General features: G+C 43.5%; 1 protein-coding gene across 4 annotated transcripts in view; it reads left to right on the top strand.

The window, feature by feature from the left end:
- Positions 1 to 23,119, top strand: part of MUSK (muscle associated receptor tyrosine kinase) — a 52,906-nt gene that overhangs the window by 20,750 nt on the left and 9,037 nt on the right. The window contains exons 6-15 of one of the 4 annotated variants that reach the window (XM_050329367.1): positions 3,246 to 3,370; positions 7,211 to 7,370; positions 8,948 to 8,954; positions 11,696 to 11,962; positions 16,873 to 17,048; positions 17,447 to 17,470; positions 20,320 to 20,408; positions 20,743 to 20,902; positions 22,143 to 22,332; positions 22,665 to 22,856. In XM_050329367.1, coding sequence (XP_050185324.1) covers positions 3,246 to 3,370; positions 7,211 to 7,370; positions 8,948 to 8,954; positions 11,696 to 11,962; positions 16,873 to 17,048; positions 17,447 to 17,470; positions 20,320 to 20,408; positions 20,743 to 20,902; positions 22,143 to 22,332; positions 22,665 to 22,856 — 1,390 coding nt within the window. Of the gene's footprint in view, positions 1 to 3,224; positions 3,371 to 7,210; positions 7,371 to 8,947; positions 8,955 to 11,695; positions 11,963 to 16,872; positions 17,049 to 17,446; positions 17,471 to 20,319; positions 20,409 to 20,742; positions 20,903 to 22,142; positions 22,333 to 22,664; positions 22,857 to 23,119 lie in introns of all 4 variants that reach the window. The other 3 variants (XM_050329368.1, XM_050329369.1, XM_050329370.1) reach the window with 3 other exon arrangements.

The raw sequence follows: 23,119 nt of genomic DNA, 5'->3' as shown, positions 1-23,119 counted from the left end.
TAATGGAGTTGATAAAAATCACCTGACTTTTGGGAATTTTCACTCTGAGGAAAAAGTGAGAACAAAACAATGTCCTGAGCCCACCAAATAATGTGAATTTTACAAACATTTATTGCTATTTCCTGATCCTTCCTCTTCCTGCCTTTCACCCACTTCTTCCCATTGGCTGCACCATCAGATTTGCTATTTCTTCCTTGCCCTTGTCTCTTTCTTTCTTTGTGTAATTCAGTGGAGAGAAAAAAAGTATAAATCAGAATTTTGGGGGCTGGGTTCTTCCATTTAACCACAGGACAGATCTCCCTGCTGATGCAGTTGCCAAAATGGACCCTGAGTTCATCCTGGGGGTCTTAACCTATTTTGCACTAGTGGAAGGTGACACTGGCTGCTCTTACACAACCTGTCCTGGCTTTCCCCAAGCACCCAAGTCTGACAGCAATGGCAGTGCATTGATTGTCCACCCATAGGTGATGTGGCTGAGAAACAGCTGATGCTATTATTTTTAATACTGTTTCCCTAAGCGATTAAAAGCCCTGTAGAAAATGTGACCCTGTGCATGCCAATGATCTGTCCCTGTTGGGACCTGGGGAGTCCAGCCCTTAGCCCAGGAAATTTCTCATTTAAAAGTAAAATAATGTAACCACCATCCCCCAAGGTTATTGCAATAATAGTATCTACAGCTAAGTATTTAAGATAAATAGCTAAACTTTAAGTAAAATACTTTTTGAAAGTATGCAAATGCAAGTACTTGAAATGTTAAAGAATTAAATCTGTAACTTCAGTTCTGAAGGTCCTGAAAGTAAACATGGGGGCACTGGGCATAGCAGAGTTTCAATTCTTCCACACTTTGGAAATCACCTTATTTCCTTATAGGTCAAATTTTATTTAGCCATTCCTCCATGCAGTACTTCCAACAAGAAACATGTGAATGTTTAGCAGCTGTTACTGGATTTTTTATCCCTGTATCTGGTATTTTAAGATTGAATGGTCTGGCCCTTTGCCTTCCCTATGCTGGCAGACAGCTCTCAGGCCAGCAGCGTGCTAGACTACTAAAGGAAGTGCTGTGATCAGTGCTGGTGGGAGGACCTTGGGAAGTGGGATGCAGCTTTCTGGCCTTTCTACAGGCACCATGCCATGCATGAGCTGGAACAGCCACGGCATGTGGCTTTGCATGCTGCCTATGCTATTGTCATTTTCAAAGTGTGCTTTTTTAATTCCTGGTTTAAAGATCCTAGCAGATCCTGGGAGAGCAGCTAGTACAGAGGAGGGCACATGTACCAGTGTGACTGAGTGCTGGTAGTTAGTCACTTTGGTATTAACTAAGCTGGGCAGGATCTGAGCAGCAGAGTCATCACGTGGGTAGGGTCCTAACAGCACACTGAGCAGCATGAGAAAAACACTAAGGGCTGCATTCCACTCTGGGAGCTAAGTGCTGGCTTCGGCAGGAACCATGAGAACGTAACTGCTGCCAGGGGATAGGCCCAAAGTTTAGTATTTCTCCAAATGAAGTATAAAAGTAATTATGAGCTTGGCCTGCAACACTCGGCTCCGAATTCATAACCATCTGGTGCTAATGGCCTGAAGAAAAACTTCAGGCAAAGGTTTCATTTTACTTAATATTCATCAGAAAAGTCCCTGGCCAGTGACTGCAGCTTTGCTCATTAGTGATGGAGGTTCATAGCTGCTGTCTTGCTGAGGCGTAGCAGGGTGCAAAAGCCTGATGCTGCTCTGCTTTGAATTCAGGCAAGTGGCACTGAGCACAGGCAGTGATGCTGCTTGGAACACACAGGAGAATTAACAAACTCAATATAAAGTTTATCCTCCCCCCATTTTCACTTACATGACATTAAATTTAATCTTCCTAAAAAACCCCTGCCAAGGAACCTACTGAATGACTGTGGTCCTAAGATGAAAAGGTTTGCAGGCTGAAATTAACTCCCAGTGTTAACCCATCCATGAGGAAAAGCTGGGTTTAGGCTCCTTGTTAAAACAAATCCCAGTCCCATCCCAGGTCAGAACTAGGTGAAAGGACTATGTGGAAAGCATGTATTTTTTTCATTCCAATTGAAATTTTGCAAAGCCTTCCCATCCCAAATATTGGGATCAGATATTCTATTTCTGAATAGGACAGACAGAGACACAGAAGTCCGTGACTTGATCAGATATGCTGATAACATACTGATAGAAAAATGGGCAAACAAGATATCAAGCTTCTCTGACAACTCTAAGAGAAACTCCTCTGCCTACTAAAATTTCTGATGGAGACTTTTAGTCATTGCTGTGCAGTCCAGAATGTGTTACTCACTAAGCATGAGAAACAGGAGTAACAAATGGCAGAGCTATTCAGCCTGCTTCTGTTCAGACATTATGGTATTTCCATTATAAATTTTAGGTCAAAACTCAAATGTTCCAGGTGGGAAATATCTCTTTGCTTTCCTCTATGTGGTCCAAGTACAGAAGCTTGTGAAGACCATCAGAATTGTCATTCTGGATTGAAGTAGGTTTTCAGCAAAAATACTTCAGTTGTTATTTCCACCCCATCAAAGAAAAGAAATAAAATTTCTCAGGGACAGGAGAGCGCTTATCTTCAAACTGCCCAGTAATCCTATTGCCACAAAAGAAGCAGTAGCAGTGGAAATGAGAAGTCGCTTTAAAAATCTGCTTTCCTACTGTAATCTCATCTTCTTTAAGTCTTTGCCAGCCATTCCTTTTTAATGCGATGTTAGACTCTCTCCCCTTAGGGCAGCTTGTCGTGGCAATGAAAATGTTGCTGTTTGTGGCACCCCATGGCAAGTCCTAATCACTGTGATCAGACTGAGGAGTTTATCTGACCCTTAACCCTCATGGTATGTGTCCACACTGGTGGTCCTCCTTGGGTTTGAGGAAATTTTGCAGGAGGTCACCCTTGGCAGGGTAGCATGGTAACTTAAGTGTTTGCTGTAAGCTGTTCCACTTGCATGCTACTGAGGACTTTGCCCTCATTTTTCTTGCACATTACTTCCTCTACATCAAATCAATGTAGAAATTTCCAGGGGTAAAATTTTGGTCTGTAATGTAACCACTCTGGTCACTTTCTTTCTCCTTCTCATCCATCTCCCAGAGCTCACTGGGAAGCTTGTGCTGTTCTTTTCTTTTGCTCATGGAGCTGTGGCTTGTATCAAGACATCCTGGAGAGGGAGCACCCCCATGCCAGCACCATCGTCAGCTTTACATTACTGTTCAACTAGCGCCTTTGTCTTCTCTTGCAGTGTTTGCCAGAATCCTGAAGGCTCCCGAATCCCAAAATATCACCTTTGGTTCTGTGGTGACCTTGCGGTGCACAGCGACCGGCCTTCCAGTCCCTACTGTCACCTGGCTGGAAAATGGGAAAGCTGTAAGTGCCTCTTTTGCATGCTTTTGGCCCTAGAGGACTGGTAGTAGACAGAAGCACAGCCCAGGGATTAAAATGCAGGGCTCTGAGCCAGCACCAGTGTTTTCTATTCCTGCCTTACTTAGCACCTTGTTGTGCAATCTGTTTGAGTCTACCTCACCTCTCTCCTGCAGCTTTCTCCTCTGAAAAACTCTCTCCCCATTCTCCAGGGTGTTGCATGAGTGAATTTGTTAGGATCTGGAAAGCTCAAGCTGGAGGGTGCTTTAGACCTTTTCAAACTTCCTCCAAGCCAGGGTTTCTAGGATTTTATTGTGGGGTTTAAATGTTCCTGCTACTATCATCCCTTTCTGTTCTTCTAATGTGGTAACAAAAATATGGCAAAATTGCTCATCTTATTAAATAACAAAAACCAAGGAGTTAGATAGGGCCAACTGTCATGAAGCAAAATACCCATGTTTCCACAGCATATTTGCAGAACAGAATAGACCTGAAATCAGTTTCTAGACTGACCTAGGTGATGCAATGAAGTATGTCACCAATTTGTTTCTGGCTAGAAGCATGTCATCAAAAAAGGCACACTCCTTCAGTGTCAGGCACCAAGAGATGCAAAACCCCTATATCTCACAGGAAATTGTTCCATGATCTAATGATCCTGACCATTTAAAATAGGTGCTTGCTTTGAATTTGTATGGGCTTTCATGCCTGTGTGTAGGCTATTGCAATGCCTTCACTTCAGCTGAACTGAAGAGCTGCTTGACATCCAATAGTACCTCTGCAGGAGTGAGCAGTGCACCACAGTCACAGCAGCTCTGCAGCCTGAGCCTGCCATGGGTATCCTCTAGTCTTCATATGGTTAGGATGAACATGTTTTGTACTCTATGTGGTCTTTCAACAGCTTTTTGAGGAATGTGAGCCCCAGGGTGCGATGCTGTGGAGGCACATGGAGCATCCTCTGACCACAGGCTGGCAATTTGTATCCTCCCTTTCTCACTGATCCCCTGTCCTTCTGATCACAGGCAGGTCATGACCATTCCTGTGGACTTGCTTGTCCAACAGGACCAATAAATCATTGTGTTCAAATTCCTTACATCAGGGGGCTATCACCATCCTGGTCTGTATCTCTTCTTTCCATGTATTAAAATATGTTATTAAGGCCCCTGGGTTACTTAGCAGGCTGTTTTGCCTTCCTTACCCCCTCTAAACTTTACGGTGTCCTCCAGTCTCATTAGGGCTAATAGTCCCTCAAGGGTGGTTGGGAGAACAGCAAAGGGATCCGATCAGCCTCTGCAGAGACTTGTGGATCCTCAGTGATTTCTGACATGGTTTCTGACAGTATTAATTTTTGAGACAACTGCAAGTGTTTATTTGACTTCTTCCCCATTGGGGTTGGAACCTTTGGCAGGGGTTTGGCAGAGGCAGAGTATTTCCAGAGCACAGACCTGTGCTCTACCAAGATGCCTGTATGTGGATGGATCTCTGTGTGTGAGATGATGTTCAGTTCCTGCCTGGGGCCACTGCCTGGCTGGTCACATCTGCTCTGCCTTATCCCTGCTCTTCAAAGAGAGGATGGGTCCCAGTCCCAGAAGGGTAGTGGTCCAAATTGCCTCATTTTAAATATGGCATGGAGACCTTAATGAGAGCCTGTTTCTGGGAAAGTCAGCAGGAAGAGGGTGGAGTGGCGATAGTGCATTTGAAGGCTGGTTCACAACAGCGGTGAGTCATTAGAAGATGCTGCATTCCTGTGGCATTATGGTCTCTGAACACTGATCTGTAATTGTCCTGAGGCTTAAAGAATGGGATTCTTGCTGAACTTATTGAACTACCCTTGAAGAGAAGGATGGAAACTCCTCTGTGCAGCAGCTGCCTTGACTACCTAAATAGAAACACAGTTCATTTCCCTCTTGCTACACACCACAGGGCATCATGGGCCTTATAATTTGGTTTTCCACACTCCAAAGAATAACTGAACCAGGTGGGAAGATGTGAAGAAGTCTCTGGTTTGGTTGTGGCTGAGGGGGTATTTTAAGGCCTAAAAAGAGACCTGTTAGGAAAAAAAATCTCAGGAAATGTATTTGAAAAGGGAAGGGAATCAATTAACACAAGGCCATATCTTGAAGTTCCCAGTAGAGAAAACCACAGCTGGCCAGTGTGGGAGTGCTAGGCACCACTACCCCACATGTTCACTTGTGATTTTCCATGGTACATAGTGCATACTGCTCATACTGCTTGCAGTTATCTGAGCAACCTCTTCCTTCGGTGTCCAAGCTGGAATGAAAAATCCCAGTTCTCTGTGCTCACCAGGCACAGTCCAATGCTGCCAGACATGGTACACCCAAGGCCTGAAGGGCAAGGAGGGAGAGAAGACTGGATCAGCAAAAGCTGCTCAGGGCAAGCAGCCTCAAATCCCAGCTGGATGATGGGAGGCAGGGGCAGCCTATAAGAAATTCCCCTTTTCTACTGGGAAGGTCTCCACATTATTATGGTGCTGAATGGTTTTTGGAGAGAAAAAGATTCTAAAACTAAATCTGACCAGCACTGTAATAAAAGAGAAAATTGTGAAAAAAATATCCCTTGAGTTTCCACCCACTTGAATGGATTTCATAGTATAAGGGTAAAAACATCCCTGGCCCCGTATTAGCACAGTGACTGGCATACCTGGTGCAACACTTAACAAACTGTTCTGGTCTGGTTATTTAGTGATTTCTTCCCATGCACATTCTCTTACCACAACTCCAAGGTTAACTTGAGTGAGGCAAAACAAATATATACTTTTTATCATTTTCTTTTCAGAGAGGATCCAACCTGCCTACAAAAGATGTGATACAGCACTGATGTGTTCCTTCTTGCTTTTTCAATTACAGCTGTTAATATATATGGGTATTTCATCTCATTGAAAGATCTCATTGAAAGCACATTTCTACTAACCCTCTGAGAGTCAGATTGATATCTCTGTCTTCTCAATTAGATGCATAGGTAGAGTGCTTTACTGATATGGATCCAGGGAGACAATTATCACTGTTCTTAGAGTCAGGTAACACCTCTGGGATCCACAGTCAACCATATCTCACTTAAATTACATTTGATGCTTCCTTTCAGTATGAAGATTAAAGCAGGCAATGCTGCTCCTTCCTATTGCCCTTGCAAGGTTGATGTACCATGCCCTCCTACTTTAATGAATTCTATATGAGCAGGACTTGATAAAATCAAGCCCAACTGAACAAAATTAGCAGGCTCTAACCTCATTTACCTGGAAATTTCTGATCTGGCCAAAATCACCACATTTGCAGCCCCTTCCATATTTCCAGTTGTGAGATAAAAGAACCTATCAGATATTTGCAGACGTGTTGGAACCAGAGTGCCTTCTCTGCTCATGACTGCTTTGAGAGTGTGGCAGTGGTTATATTAATCCAGAATCAATGACTTCCAAACTATTTTCTTTTCTTCCTCTATAGAGCGGATGTCCACAAAGTCACCTCGTGCCCTTCCTTGCTAAGGCATGAAGAGGCAAATAACCTACTACAAGAAGTCCTGGAGTAATTAGCCAGATAAATTACATGAGCCAAATTGCAACTATGGCCCTCTGGAACTGACAACTAATTGCAAAAATATTGCGGAAGTGTGAAATAGGAGAGACCTTTAACATTTACTTTTGTCCATGAAGTCAGCTGCTATGAAAGCACAAAAATAAACCCAGCAGCTTTAGCTCTCTGCCACCTTCACCTGTTTGCCACATCTTTCTCTGTTAATTTAAATGCTTGGGGCTGTAGCTCTTAGATTTTACCTTAGCTTGCTTGTTTGCCCCTTGTTGGAAATATCACTGCACTGGGTTTTCCACTCTTTTAGGTTTCTGCAGGGTCTGTAATGGAAAGTGTCAAGGACAGAGTGGTTGATTCCAGACTGCAGGTGTATGTCACCCGACCTGGCCTGTTCACTTGCCTCGCCACGAACAAACACAGCAAAACTTTTGGAGCCGCAAAAGCAGCAGCAACCATCAGCATTTCAGGTAGGCAGGGAGAGAAGGGGTCATTAATTTTTTACTCTTGCAATCACAGTCTTAGCTTTTCTGCTGGGAGAGAACAAAGGGCTGTGAAGTACTCTGGAGGAAGAGGGAAAGCCTTGGAGAGCTGATGGCATGCACGGGCTTAAATTTGAGTACAAGTGCATCCCCCACCAGGCTATTTCCTCATATATTCTTACACTTTGGAGACTGCCACAGCTGTCATTTCCTGAATGTTTGATGCTGTCTTGTACTTTGTGTCCCAGAAGTGCACTTGGTAAATTCATCCATGTGAAGGAAGTTGTGGCCATGACCCAGCAGTGGTATCACCTAACAGCAAAGTGAAAATAGCTTTGAACAGTTTAGCTTCACGGGGGGTTGCATCCAGAAAGCAGGGAGGTTGCTGTCAGAGTAGTATCTCGCCATGCCTGAAGTAATCTCTGCTTCCAGAGATATCTCCTAAATGTGAAAAGGATGTTCCAAAGGGAAGGAATACCAAAGGTCAGAGCTGGCTAACAACATTTGGCACACAAAGAAAAAGGTGGCATCTTGTGCCTTCCCTCTTTGGACAGTCAGAGAGGTATAGTTAGAGGAAAGAGCAATCCCACAGGACATGGGATGATAGCCCTGGTCCTGCTTTTAACCAGGCATGCACCTGTTCTTCTCTCTGTGCCCAAGCTGCTTCTTTGTTGAGAAAATAACTATGCCCTTTCTTACATTGGGCATTGAAACCTCACAGCAAGCTCTGCCCTGTAAGAGACCCAGCACTCGGCACAGTATTTCACAACTTCTGTGTTTTTGTATTTTTTAACTGTATCTGTTTGTATTTTTCAACTTCTGCTTTTAACCCAGGCAAGTCTTTGTCCCACAAAGCAAAGCTACAAATACAGTGGGAAGGGCAGGTGCTTTGGGCTGACAGGAGAAGTTGCACTGCTCTCTTCTGGGCTGTCTGTGTTCAGTAGCAGGGGAACAGCCCCCTAGACCTGAGCAGGAGTCTGCCTCAGCCTTGTCCCATCTCACAAGGGTCCTAGGGCAGAGGTGTCCTGGTCCTTTGGCTGGTGCTCAGTATCTCCTCCCTGTGCTGACACAGCCCAGCTCCCTGTGGCACTGGCAAGCTGGGGGCACCACCATGTGACAGTGCTGCATCTCCAGCCCTAGTTTCTCCTGCCTGTTACAGCTGCTGCCTGAAGTAATGAGTACATGGGTGATTTAAACAGAAGGTGCTACCTGCTAGTAATGTAGGATCCAAAGGATCAGAGTAAAAATACCGGTTTAGAATGCAACAGTCCACTTCAGCCAGCACTGCAGTCAACAATGCATTTCCTCCTTCTCATTCCCTCTCTCTTTATAGTGTCCAGTGTTGCCCAACATTTCTTCCCCACAAGAAGGTACAAAAAAAAGGATAGAATTTAGATGCATTCTTTTTCAGACAGCTTACGGTTCTCAGACAGATTTGCTGACATGGAAATCTTAACTTACACATCTCAGAGGGAGCAATGAAGTGCTGAAGTGTCACTGATGTCTTTTCCATTTCTTCTTTCTCCTGGTTCATCACAATTCCTGGATTTGGTGCGTCTTGGCAGAGTGGAGGTAAGAATGACTTTCTGTGGCTTTATGAAGCTTTTTTCTGGATCAGTGAGAAGAAGAATGATGAACCAAGGGGATTTGGTTAGTTTGGCTTAAATAAAGGGAGAGGGTTTCCGGATGCCAGTCATGCAGATGAGGTTCACCTGAAGGGAACACTGAGCTCCTTTACAGAGGACATAATTGGAGACTGAGCTCAGATAGATAAGGATAATTTTGTATCAAGCAAGCAGTGGACCACACAACAGTAAGGGTGTTTGAAATATGGTAACAGGCAGAATATTTTGTAGTAAATTCTGTTCACAGTTACAGATCCACAACTTCACTTGACCTTATAAATTTACATGGCAAAGCTTAACTGCAAGTTAAACTCCTGCCTAGGCACAGTCAATAAACATAATTCGGTTTGGTGAGGACCAGGTTAGGGTAAGAGAAGTTTAAATTGGTTCCAGGCAGTTCTGAATGGTAAAGCCACTTATGTGTGATGAGAAATGCACCTCTGTGCAGTGATTTTTGAAACACTGAACAGTTTAGCTGGTTTTTTGTTTTTACCTTATTTCTACATGCTGCACTGGCAGATCACTCTGGAAGGAAAATGAGAGGGTTAGCCTGGGAGGTGGGCTGGGAGCTTCTGGCCCTCAGAGAAATCAGCAGAGCCTGAGCAAGTCTGAGCAAATGGCTTTGCCAGTCTGCTGACACAGACCCTCTGCAAGGGCCATTGCCTCCATCACATGGGCTTGCTAGATTGATTCAGGAAGCCTGTAAGTGATTAAGTGGCAGACCTGTGCCTTACACCTGCACCTGCGAAGGTGCGACAGGCATGGGAATCGTGATCAAATGCTCACCTCTTCTGTCCCACAAAAGTTCTCAAGATTCACTGCATGAAATTCCCTTTCTGTGACAGGGCAATGTGAGAAACACATTGTTACTTCTTCTCCGTTGCAGCTTGGTCTGTGTCTCCCTGAATGTTTTAGAATAGCAAGGAAACACAGCCTAAGCACTGAGGGCTCTTGTCAAGCAGCTTCTGCAGCCCACCAAAGTCAGCAGCACAGCAGCCCCATGCACACCTACCCCTGCTTTTGCCTCTTGGACACAGGAAGATCACAACTTTCAAATTAAGCACAATGGGTATCATCAGGAAAATGTAAATAACATTGATCCTGCATGCCAGCCATGCTAGAACCAGAACAGTTCTAGCAGGGTGCTGGGGGCTGTGCATTGCTTTGGGGCAACATGCTGTATGCCAGGGTGATGTCATGGGCTGTGAGACTGGTGCAGTATGCTGGGGGACACCTGTGTAACATGAAGGTGTGTCCAGGGAGCCTGGGATGTCACAGCATCACTGCCATTTTAGTAATACCTCAAGGGGTTGATGCCTTCCTGTATTTTTTAGCCAACACAAAATAGAAGAAAATATAATTTAAAAAAAAATCCATATGGAATCCAAAGCACAGCAGCTAAAACAGGGCTAGGGAGTGTCCTTTGAAAAGGAGAAATGTGAGCATGCTGTGTAATCCCTTGTCCATGTACCTCCAGCTTTCTGAAGAAAAAACAGCAAGAAACCCCAGAGTTAACAATGGGTGATTATTTGGATAGGGGAAAGAAATACAAGGCAAAGATACAAATAGCTCTGTTGACTACTCCAAATGGTTGGCATGTTGTGAATTGAACTCCCTGACCCCAGTTACAGTGACCGAATGAGCAGTGGGGACAGCTGCACCCTGCCCTCCTCCCTCCCTGATTTGGCCATCCCCCACACACAGGGAATCTGTTGTCCCAGCTTTCCCTCCCACAACAAGGACACTGCATCCCACGGGCTGCCTAGGCAGAGAGGGCACCTCCTCACCCACAGACCTTGCTGCTGTTGGGTGACTGTGGGAGCTACAACTACAGCTGACCTGTGCACTCCCCCTGCCCTGCTGCTCCCTTTTGATGGCTGTGGGGAACAAGGGAGGGATCCCCTGATAGATGCAAAAATCACAGGAAAGATAAATAAATGGCCCCCAAATGAGCTGGGCCTACTGTGCTTTTTATTGCTACCCCATAACTTTGTCTCCATCCTTTGTGGCAGGAGTTTGCAAAGTGGGAGATATGGTTAGGAGAGAAGTAGATGGACCTTGCAGGGAAGAACCAGGAAGAAAAATTCAGAGGCTTGTGCCTTCCTTCTCTCTGTGTCTCCCACCTAAACGTGTGGAAGTGAGACAGAATCAGGAGGGATGCAGGAGCTGAGGAGGGGCAGACAGGAGTTTAGTCTGACCTTGTGAAAAATTTCCTGGCACATGTTGGGTTGGACTTATCTGTCTCTTGCTCATCAAGTCCATCCTAAATTAAACAGTTGTTAGACAGCAGAGCAAAAAACCCTGAGTAACAACAAGGCTGCAGAAGCAGCATGGCTAATGCCTACTGCAGGTAAAATAAAATGTTTTCCCATAGGGCCTAGGGAGAGGGGCCACACTGGGTCATGGTGGTGTTGGACTGCGCAGTCTTTTGCCCACGTATAATGTTCACAACACTTGGCAGATCCTCATCCCTGGAGCTCACTAGGGCTCACACCAGGGTACTTCTCAGAAGTTTCACTTTTGGAATATATTAGCTGGTTTTAGTGGTTATAACCATCTACTATCTCCTCTGTCCTCTGTTAGCCTTAGACATTCACTTTATTCAGAATGAGAGCCTAGGCATTGTAAGCCTGCAACTATTCAGGACTGTGAGCTTACTCTGTGTGTGTGTGCTCTTGTCCTCAACAGCAAGCTGTACAAGGGTGATGCAGGTTACTGCAGCACTTACAGAGGTGAGGTGTGCAGTGCTATCTTGGCGAAGAATGCTCTTGTTTTCTTCAACTCCTCCTATGCTGACCCAGAGGAGACCCAAGAGCTGCTTGTGCACACTGCCTGGACTGAACTGAAAATGGTGAGTTCATTCTGCCAACCGGCTGCTGAGTCTCTGCTGTGTAACTACATCTTCCAGGAGTGCAATCCCTCCGGAGCTGGGCCAGCTCCAAAACCAGTGTGCAGGTAAATGAAGAAAAAAATGCTCATATTTCACTTTCAGTTCGTGGGGATGTGTAGGCAGCTGTGGAGTGGTGAGGGACTGTCCAGGCTTGTGGTAGCATTAAGTGAAGTTAGGCCTTCTAGGTTGGCATAGGTTTTCCCTTTGTGCTCTTCTCTGTACACCCAGAGATGACAGATACAGCCCTCTCTGTGCTCATTGCTAGGGTATGGACTGAATTCCAGGCCCAACCTTTGTATTTTATCAGGCATTTAGTGGACAGTGCTGAAAAGAAGTATCCATTTGAATGACACAGTTGGTTTCATATTGTTATCAGTTAAATCTTCCTATGTCAGTCTGTACTTATTATTACTATAAAAAGTAATTGTTTATTTGGAACTTTGACTAAATATAGTCCCAGAGTATGCAATAAATCTGGCCAAGGCAATCATTTAGCACTTTCCACTAAGACAAAGATGAAACAAAAAACGACAACATCAGAGACACCGACACTGTAATTGTACCTGCTAAACCAAAACTCCAATCTGGCTCTTATATCCTTCCATATGCAGAGCAATGTCCATTGAAACTGGGCTGACAGGGACCCTGAGGAGTCCAAAGCATCTCTCACTAATCCACTGCTGACAGGTATTTGTGCACACATCCCAGTGGCAGAGGCACTGCTCTCTCCCCGTGCAACCTCCTGAGCAGTCCTTCCCTCATTCCTTATCCTCCCACCATGGCTATGAAGGAGAGTTTTTTCCCTTCCTCTTCGCAGTGAGATTTTAAATCTTCCCCATCTTCTCTGGCTGGAATGAACTAGATTTTTCCAAGCTCTGCACATAGCTCTTGCTTTTCTGGCCAGGTCCAAGTTCTGTTACTGTTAACTATAATGGAGTTATGATTGCTTGTTGTGTCTTGCCGAGGACAGCCCCTCACAGATATATCAGGATGAAGCTTTCTTTTTTTCCTAGCATATTCACCCCCTGGAGGACTAGTCATTACCCATTTCACATTTGGGCAACTGACATCCTTGCCTGAAGCACAGTGCTTTGTTCTCATCTTCCTTGAAACACTTTTTAAAACTTTATTCAGATCTGTGCTTGTCAAAAGAGCAGCCCCAACTCTACTGTATCACCTAAAATATAAGTCTTCCCTGCAGACATGGCAAGCACAGTGCCAGTTGGATTTGGGCTAGATATGGTCTACTGGAAGTAATTTTTCCAGTTTTGTAGGGGTTTTTCAGGGCAATAGCAGCACATTATTTTGGATCTGGATTAATCTGGACCTTACTGGTTGCTCCTCCTTTAATATCTCTAAAACAAAGGCACAGAGGAAAACCCCAGTATGCAGCTTGACTATACATTCAGTTTTCTATTTAGTACCTATGATGTTCAGTATTCCACCATCAACACAGTGGTGGCATATATGCTACAAAAAAAGTGCACATGCAAATATCCACAGTTAATCATGTAGACAAGTACTGAAACTTGCTTTTTGCTGGCAGCTTTCTCCCTGCCACCTCACTATTCTGCTCTTTGTCATTGTGCCCTTAAGTACCTGATCTCTGTGCCTTTTTTCAAGATATGTGTCAGTATTTATATTTCAGACACAAATGTGTGGCACATTAGTCTGCTAAGAATTTTGCACGATGCTCCACAAAGCATTTCAGTTAGTTCTGGGCCTTGCTTCATTTACCCCTACTCAAACATGGCCCTGCAGGACCAGAACTCATGATTGAAGGCTTGCAGTGCTGAGGCAGTTGATATAAATCAAGTGATATAAATCACATAAATCTGCACTTGATCTTGAGCTAACAGGTACAGCATTTGCAAATATGTCTAAATGTTAATGGATTTGCCTGGCATCATCCTTTTTCAAATCCATGACTCAATGTTGGTTTTTCTTTGATTATTACCCCCTCCTCCCTGCTCCCCATCCTCCCTCCCCCAATTTTAATGCAGCTTTCTTCATAACAAAAGCCCTGTAACAGCATCCTACCCAATTGTTGTTCCCAGAGCACATCAGCTGCTCTTCCAAAGCCCTAGAGCAACACCCCTTTTGAAAACTCAGACATCTAATACGTACTTCTGAACTGCTGAGAGGGGTCTGGGGGCTCTTTAACACATCTCACATGGTCTTGGTTACTTTCCAATTATCTTGATTACTTTTTACCGACAACTTCATACCTCTCTGCAGAAACTGGCTAGACTACACAGGTTTTCAGCTGAATTACTATCATGAGTAAAAATTTAACCATCTCAGAGATAGGAGAATTCTCCCCAGGATTTGAGGGACTTTTTCCCCTTGACATATTTTCATATAGTTTTGTCATGTTATTTATTCTGCACTAGTTTTTCTCACTCCATGCCTATTTTTTTTTTTTTTTTTAATGTTCATTTTGGTTTGGAAGCTATCTAGCCAGAATAACAACTTATAAGACTAAGTAAAGCTTTTATAAAAGTGATCAGGGGGTAAAACAATATGAAATGAAACAGAAAAAAGCAACATAGCTTAAGTTTCACTTCAGGTAAATTAAGATGCAAATTGATTAAAATGAGAGTTTTTAAGAGAAGTGATGTGTCATTCAATAATTCTTGATTATGTCTGCCTTTTGCTACTGGCTGCTATTGTGACAGAAAAAGAAACATCCTCAATCTCCATTTCAGTCACTGCTGATATGAAGTGACAAGGCTGCAGAGAACAGTTTTGAGTTGGAAAATGTCTCACTTTGTTTGGGCCTAAGTGTCCCTACCTCCTCTTAAAAAGTCTCTTGTGGTTCCTAAAAACAATACTGGCAAACTTGTTCCCTTCTGCCATTACTGTTCTTTGTCCATCTGCCATTTACATGACATAAAATTTCTAATAATAATCTGAAGTAATCTTTGCATATGATCTCATCAAGCTCTCGCTGCTCAGCATCACATGTTACAACAATGGTATGAACCCAGCTAGAGGAGACTGACCATCACACCCTCTGGCTGCCTTACCATGCATGCAGGGTGGGTTTGTGGTAAAGATAACATCCCTTTAACTCTGGAGCAGACAGCATTGCAGAGGTAGGGTCTTTCGTGTTTTGCAACTGAACACCGAATAAAGGGCTTATTTAAGGATGCTCAGGCTCCAGGATTGAACAGAGATAATTCAACCCAGATCTCCCAAGTCTCAACCAGCACTTCAAATGCAAGTTTTTCTCATTTCCCTATCTAAGCATTTCTTTATTTCAGAAGGTCATTCCTGTTCCATGTGTTGTTTAACATAAAAAAGATAAATTATGCCATCTGGCTGCATTCTGGTTTCCATGAAGTGAGGAAGGAATAAACCAGCACTAGTTAAAACCAAGCGAAGAGCAGCTGATCTTTGATGGCTTCAGCCTGCAGACTTGAAGGGCATCCATTACTGTTGCAGAAATGCTGCTGCCCTGGTAGAATTCCCAATGACTTGCATCCTTCAGGTCCTTTAGAGTATTTGGAGTGTTGATAGTCATTATCAAATGTCATGGCCATCTGCTCTTGCCAAAAGTGTTGTATAATTAAACAGATTGCATCAGGTGATGAATTTGGCTAAATCCTTCCCCATGGACCACAGCAGTACCTTCTTTCTGCCTTGCTGAATCACTGTGCGATGGTTGGAAAATAGTGGATCTGTGAAGGACTTCAGCTGGTTTTGCAATTCAGGCTCTCAAGAATGACTACATAAATAAGCAAATGAGTGATAAATTCACCAACGCAACAAGTCCACAAACTTTCCAGTACAGTGTATTTTTCTCCCCTCTCCTCTCCCTCTCTCTCCTCTCCCTCTCTGTCCTCTCCCTTCCTCCCTCCCTCTCACTCCTCTCCCTTCCTCCCTCCCTCTCCCTCCCTCTCCTCTCCCCTCCTCCCTCCCCTCCTCTCCCCTCCCCTCTCCCCCTCCCCCTCCCCTCCTCCTCTCCTTTTTTCCCTTTTTCTCTTTTTTTCCCTAGAGCAGATATTTTTGCCTTGCCCTTCTTCACAAACAGTTTCTCATCTAAGGCCCACTTAAACATCCAAAGTACTTCTTGACAGTGAATGTTTCATATTGTTATGGAGGTAATACAGAGACAGGTCTCTTTTTTGCCAGGCATTCTAAAACTTTTGCTGCAAACAGCTGAAAGAGAAAGTTGTCTGTGGAGGAAAGAAGATAATTGAATGAGTGATTCTGTGACATTAAAAATACAGACAAATATTTAATTTAAGAAGATAAAGAATTGCAGCTCATCTCTTGCTTTTAATAGATGACATATTAATTTAGAGAAGACAGGTGAGATTTTCAAAATCTACTGAAAATTTCTAACTTCAGACATGTGAGAGGTTATTTGAAGGAGCAAGTAATGACAGAACAAAGGGGAATGTCTTCAAACAGAAAGAGAGTAGGTTTGGATTAGGTATTATGTAGAAATTCTTCACTGCAAGTGTGGTAAGCACTGGAAAGGTTGCCCAGAGAAGTTGTGGATGCCTCATCGCTGGGAGTATCCAAGGCCAGCTTGGATGGGGCTTAGAGCAATCTGTTCTAGTGGCAGGTTCCCTGCCTATGGCAGGAGGGTTGAAACTCAATGATCTCTGAGGTGTCTTCCAACCCAAACGATTGTATTATTCTCTCATGTTTATTGGTAAACAACATCAAAAAATCTGTAGGAAAAGATGAGAATGAACTTCTCACGGACTGTGATGTTTGTCGTGTCTTGAGCATAACCGTGGTTTATTAAAAATGTAGTTTTGTTTGTTTCCTAAAGGAAGCTATTACATTTCATAGAGTTTCCTTTATGGTTTATGAGCCAGACAGACTGGCTTTAAAGAAGTGTGACTCCATTAATGGATTTCTGTCAGCCTTCATAACCCCTGCACATCCCTGCTAAGTGCAGGTATTGTTATCAAGCCACTGACTGCTGTATTTCACTGTTTTTTACAAAATAATGTAGAGAGAATTGCCTTGCTGTAAAGGATCTCTACTGCTTTAAGGAATGGCTCTCAATGGAGGAAAACTCTCAGAAGGGGATTTACAAGCCAGGGCTGATGTTGCTCACTCTTCCTGAATGCAACAGGCTGCCCAGCCTGCATGAGGACCCCAGCTCCTGCACACACATCCCTTTCTTTGGTAAGGTGGCACATGCTGCCCACTGTCCAGAGACCCATGTTCTTGGTAAGGGAGGGGGGAAGGATGAGATCCATAACTTACAGCTAAAGTAAAAGCAAATGATGGGAACCATCCTGTCAGCACCTGTGCGTGGAATTGTGGCAGCTGCATTGGGTGTTTGCCTGTCTCATCCAAACTGGGGTGTGGGAGAAACCTCTTGAGTAAATAAAGCCTAGATCCTTATTGAGAAGATCATAACAATTTCATAAAACAGTCTTAATGATGGCAAAATTGCCATTCAGGTGCCTTTGCAAAGAAAGAAGCTGTTTAGGCACTGTTTAAGAACTTTTTCCTATAATATACTCCTAAATAAGCATCCTGGACAATCCCTCCTTACATCTTGTCTTGTCTTTTTACAGATTTTAAGAAGGAGAATATAACAAGTAAGTAGACTGCTCCAAGATCTGTATTTTTAAAGGTGGACACAATATTCTTTATTGAATATGCAGTTTGCCCTATGATTCTGTGTTTTTCTCTGGTCTGGCTGGCTGAATTTAGGTGATTACCAGGCAATGTCTGAGTTTCCACATCCAAGGCATGCGGAAACACATTATTGGCTCTTCCGAGGCTGGGGAGAATGGGGGTTGGTAACTTTTGAAGACAGTGGGAGTGGAATGGTGGGTTTAGGTGGTACATTCCACTTCAGCTGTTTTCTTTTCTCTCTACCAATTGCTTCTAGTTCTGCTTTACCCATATTTGGTATTTATGATACTGCTGCTGAGATAATCCTAGCCTTATATGCTGTTACCCACTGGGTTTCCTATGTCAGGCTGGCCTTGCAAAACCTTATTACCCAAAAGATCCCAGCACTCTCCTCAAATCATCTCTAAAGTCTGGCTGTTTCTCATGTGAGCCCCCCATGACCAATGATGAGACCCAGACACCTGTGGTGCCGCTGTAACATCTGTCAACCTCCCACCCTGCTGCTGGTCGTGGCTGAAACACTCATATCTACATGTGCAATTCCACTGACATGCAATTGCAGTTTCAAGCTCAGCCACTGAATTTGTCCCATTGGAAAAAAAAGAAGAATCTCTCCACCAGTGCTGCCCATTGCCTACAGCCTTCAGGTGCACCATCCCCTCCCCGGTGCAAGAACCTCAAGATAGGGGTGCCAGCAAATGAGTGGTGCATTCATGGGGTAGTTTCAGCCTCCCCTGAGATGTTTGCAAGTTCAGAACATAGCTTCTGTCTCCTGTGTAAGGCATGACCTTTTAGTTCAGCTTTCACAGTATTTTCTCAGAGTGGCATTGCACAGATATGCACAGATATTCAGTCACGAATCAGGAAGACATAATAGTAACATTTTAGTAATATTGCTCCCTCTTTTTTACTTTAGAGCCTCTGTTCTGTGCACAAGGATTTGGGAAATGTGAACCAAACTGTCTTCTAGCTTGCCATCAAATTATTCATTATAACTTGCATGGGTCACCTTTATTATTCCCCCTGTCCTTACTGTAGCATCTATGAAAGCATCTGCATTTTCCAGAGTACAAAGGACTCAGAGGTGCTTCCTTAGTGGTGTTGTTACCCCTAAAACTCTCCACATTGTTCCTCTAAGGTGTCACACTGACATTTATTTCAGATCTGTGCAGAAATCTTTTTCATGTTTATCATGAGGCCTGTTCCAGGCATTGCTTTCCTTTCCTTTGAATGTGAGACATGTAAAATGCTGGGCTCAGGCATACAAGTATGTACCAGGGCAGCTTAACAAGATTTTTCACCTCTGCTGAGCTATGTCATGTGAGGGCTGCTAGCTTGCTGCAGATGTGAGCCATAAATGTTATTTACATATCAGTTAAAGAAGTCCATGTTAGAGCATTTTGATTTGTATTTGTGATGGGTTTAAGTGCTCTCATGAAGTCCACAGTCATTCCTATACTGGGATGTTTGGATGTCTTGGGTTACAGGAATTTGATCCTTTGTTTAAGCTCACTCACCTGGAGCAAACACTTTAATGGTGGTTTTTCTACCTACTCATGTGTAGTGCCTGATGCCTGCTGAAACTTCAGAAAGCTAAGGGTCTAAAACAAAATATAACTGCACTCCTGAGTGCAGTGGGTGATGCAGCAAGAAAAGAGCAGAGTCATCACAGTGCATTGACTATGGTTCTCCTACAGGAGAAACAGGACAGCCTAGAAGGATAAATTAAAACACACAGCCTTGTCTCAAAGTTGGATGAAAATTTAAAAAGAGCTTTCATGAAACTGAAAAATATTTGCTTAAAAATCATTATTTTAGAACACATTAGTTTTCTTCTTGCTTTTCTTTTCTTCCTGAGCTGCAATTTTATGAACATAATAGAAAATAAAATAATGACAATAGTATTTACTGGCTTGTTAATTTGTCTAATTAGGTTAATAATGTAGTGGACCCTAATGCATGCCATCAATCAGAATGCTGGCCCCTGCTCAGCCGAGTTTACAAAAGATTACCACGTGTTGAAGTGCGTAAGGCTACATCTCATATGTTGTCCTCCTGCTTCCTAGATTATGCCAAAATGCATTAAATTCTCCTATGAAGACATGTGGCATCAACATTTATCCATATTCCTCTAGTAAAATCCTCTCAAGATTTTCTGCCTATTTTTTCTGCAGCTGGAACAAGCCTTGTGTATGGAAAGTGAGCTACACATTCTTCATTAGAAAGAACATTCTTTTTATACTGATCCTATTCTTTCACATCAGAGTTGCCTTGAGTATATAGGTTGTCTCCATATATTCAAAGAGGACTAGCACTGTTCAGAAGCAGGGGGAGGGATACCACCATGGGATTTTATGAACCCAGCTGTCTGCTATCTACATGAAGAACATGGACGCATTCCTATTCGTAGTGCCCCTCCAAGAGTGTAGACTGTGAATCATGGAACTAGTGCTGCAATTTGCCTTCTGCCTTGGTTTGGCATGGATGGGTTCAGTGTGGTTCTGCCTGCACTTTCTGCATGCAAGTGCTGTGCATTAGGTAGCTGCAGCTCAACCATCATAGGCATATGGCCTATTTTCTCAATCTGAAAGAGTTCCAGTTCCCTCTTTGAAGTTTTCCCAGATTTGATCTTGAGCTCAAAATCCATTTAAGTGTAAACAAGAGGCTAAGCAGAGCCGAGCCTGCAGTTGTCTTGTCCTGTTATATGCTTAGATATGATACTAATTGTCACATGCCTTCATGTAAGGACATGAAATTTATTCTTTTGAGTCCTTGACCCCATGCTTTTTGTTGGTTTCTTTTTTCCCAGGGACTTGCTACAGTGGCAATGGCCAGTTTTACCAGGGCTGGGCCAACATCACGGCCTCCGGCATTCCCTGCCAGAAATGGAGTGAGCAGGTATGCATTGGTGTGAGATCCACGAAATTGAGAGCTATGCTCAAGGTCTACTTTTCCAACGTTTCCCAGAGCCAGGCATCCCAGTCTCAGTGGAAGGGCTGAGCAGGGGACAGGTTGCCTTCATTCTTCAGTTCACTGGTGTTTCACACCCTCATCATATTTCAATCTGCATGTTCCCCTTCCTGCGCCAAAATGCATTCTCTGTCATTCTGGCAGGCTGTTTCAAGAAAACCTCTGTCTGACTTCATTAATTTGTTTTATTTGCTCGTATTTTACTAACAACAGCAGGAAAAATTATAGTTAAACACTAATCCAATCTGCTTCCTCCCCCAAGGCTCCCCACTTGCACAGGAGGACTCCTCAGGTTTTTCCTGAGCTGTCTGATGCTGAGAATTACTGCCGCAATCCAGGAGGTGAGAATGAACGTCCCTGGTGCTACACAAAGGACCCAGCCGTGACCTGGGAATACTGCAGCGTGTCTCCCTGTGGAGATGGTAGGCAACTCAAATTTATGATTTCTGCCACTGTGGTTGTTTTGGGGCCATGCAAGGTGTCTCCACCCTTAATACACCGATCCATTCTGCCTTCCGGATTCAGCTGGTTCTGGGTCTCCTCAAAGATTCACTCAGGATCTTTGACCAGAAGGTATAATGTTCCCCTTAAAGAGGGGGAAATGAAGACAGGGGGAAGTCAAGACAGAAATTGAACACCTTGCCCTGGATTATATAAATGCCAAAGGATGGAATATGTGGTATTCTGAAAAACGGATTGGCCACACTGTGTTTTGAAGGTAGGGTTTTAGGCTATTTTTCAAAGTTGTTTTATTTTGGGTGATTTTTTTTTTTCTTCAATAATATAAAACAATTTTAACTAAAAAAAAGACAGTAAAAGATGGAAACATCTTTTCCCTCTGATGTTGAAACTAAGTGTTTATGTTATTTCTTGTTCAAAGAACAGAATAATTTTTGAAAAATATTTCATCCGAGACTCACAGTTTCTGGATCTCAGTGCCTTGAAATAAGACAATTCTTCTTGCATGGAGAACAGAGGTTTCAGGGACATAAGTGAACATAGGTCATTTTAAGTTTAGTGGACCTTAAAAAGAGGAGTTTAAATTTCTTTCTGTTCTCAATCATTCCATGTCCAGCGTGGCCTTTTCTAGAATATCTCAGAAAGTACTCAGCAGATAGTTATGTGATTTCTTTCCCCCAGTGATAAAGCCAAGTGTCTTTTTCATATTTGCCCCATACAGACACTGAGATGCAAATTGTTAGAGGCAAGAGGATATTTCAGGAAAGTATCACTGTGTACTTACTTGGTCTTACACTCCTCCCTGCAGATTCCTTTTAGGACACATGATACATTGTGGTTCTCATTGTAGACCATTGATCTTTCCCAGTGCAGACATAACTATATTTGAACACTCTTGAGACCATCCGATGTGATCTCCCATCTGTAACTCTTGCAAACATTCCATACCAAAACTGTGTTCCCAGTTTAATGGGAACCATGTCTTGCTCTTTACCAGACCCCGGATTTTTACATCTGGCAAGCACAAATGTGTTTTGCTTCCCGCAAACCAGGCTTCCATAGTATGGTTGTCTCATGCAGTCATTTGGATGTATCTGTAGTGTCAGTAATTCCCAGGACATCAGGTTGACTCCATAAATTCCTCTTTGAGAAAGCTCTATAAACTAGCAGAGGCATAACCCTCTGATTTTGTTTGCATTACAGCATTGTTATCACTAGGAACAAGAAAACCAAATGGAGAGACTCTAAATCTCCCCCCTTCTCCTCCCTTTTCCCCTACGTACTCCATGACTGTCATCATCTCGATTGTCTCCAGCTTTGCTCTGGTTGTGATCTTTGGCATTGTCACTCTGGTTTGCTGCCGTCATCGAAAGCAGTGGAAAACCAAAAAAAGGTAAACTTTGAGAATTAATTCAGTGCAAGAAATGATGCTTTGAAACAGGGTTGGCCTGTTTCTGAGAGCAAAGTCCTGCAAATGCCTGGTAGCAGGGAGCAGCTCTCTCTTTGCCTGTGGCAGTTCAAGTTCTGGCAAACTCCTGTGCCAGAGCTGAAGGTGGCCTGGTGACTGGGAGCATGGAACAACACATTTCTGCAAGGCTCTTACAGTAGCCCTGCTGTACCTTTCTTTTCCATCCTAGAAGAAAGAAGCCCAGGAGGAGAAGCAGCCAGTTATGTTCTGGTTGAGGGCTGTGCACACACTGACTTAAAATCACTCCCTTGTTTCAGAGAGTCTGAGACACCAACGCTCACCACTCTGCCCTCTGAACTACTTCTGGACCGGCTGCACCCCAACCCAATGTACCAGCGCATGCCCCTCCTCCTCAATCCAAAATTGCTTAGCCTGGAGTATCCCAGGAACAATATAGAATATGTGAGAGATATTGGGGAAGGAGCATTTGGGAGAGTCTTCCAAGCCAGGTAAGCAGTCTCTGTGTGAGTCCTCTTTATCTGGAGGTACCTCTGAAAAATTGGCACTGGAAATCGTTCATTCACCCATTCTTTCACTCAAACCAAGACCAACTGCATGTGTACCAAATGGTACACTCAGGATTGAATAATTGTTTCTCTTGTTCTCTGCTATCTGTTGATATTTGTTAAACTTTTGTCACAAATTATTCTTTTGTTCTACTCTCTAGCAGATGTAATGCTTCACTCACATATTAAAGTGTAGTGTAAAAGTT

This window comes from Myiozetetes cayanensis, unplaced genomic scaffold (assembly GCF_022539395.1).
Source record: "Myiozetetes cayanensis isolate MyiCay16 unplaced genomic scaffold, myiCay2020 scf4, whole genome shotgun sequence".
In the NCBI taxonomy this organism is placed as follows: domain Eukaryota; kingdom Metazoa; phylum Chordata; class Aves; order Passeriformes; family Tyrannidae; genus Myiozetetes; species Myiozetetes cayanensis.
The sequence above is the reverse complement of the archived record's forward strand: the minus strand, read 5'-3'. Positions and strand labels throughout refer to the sequence as shown.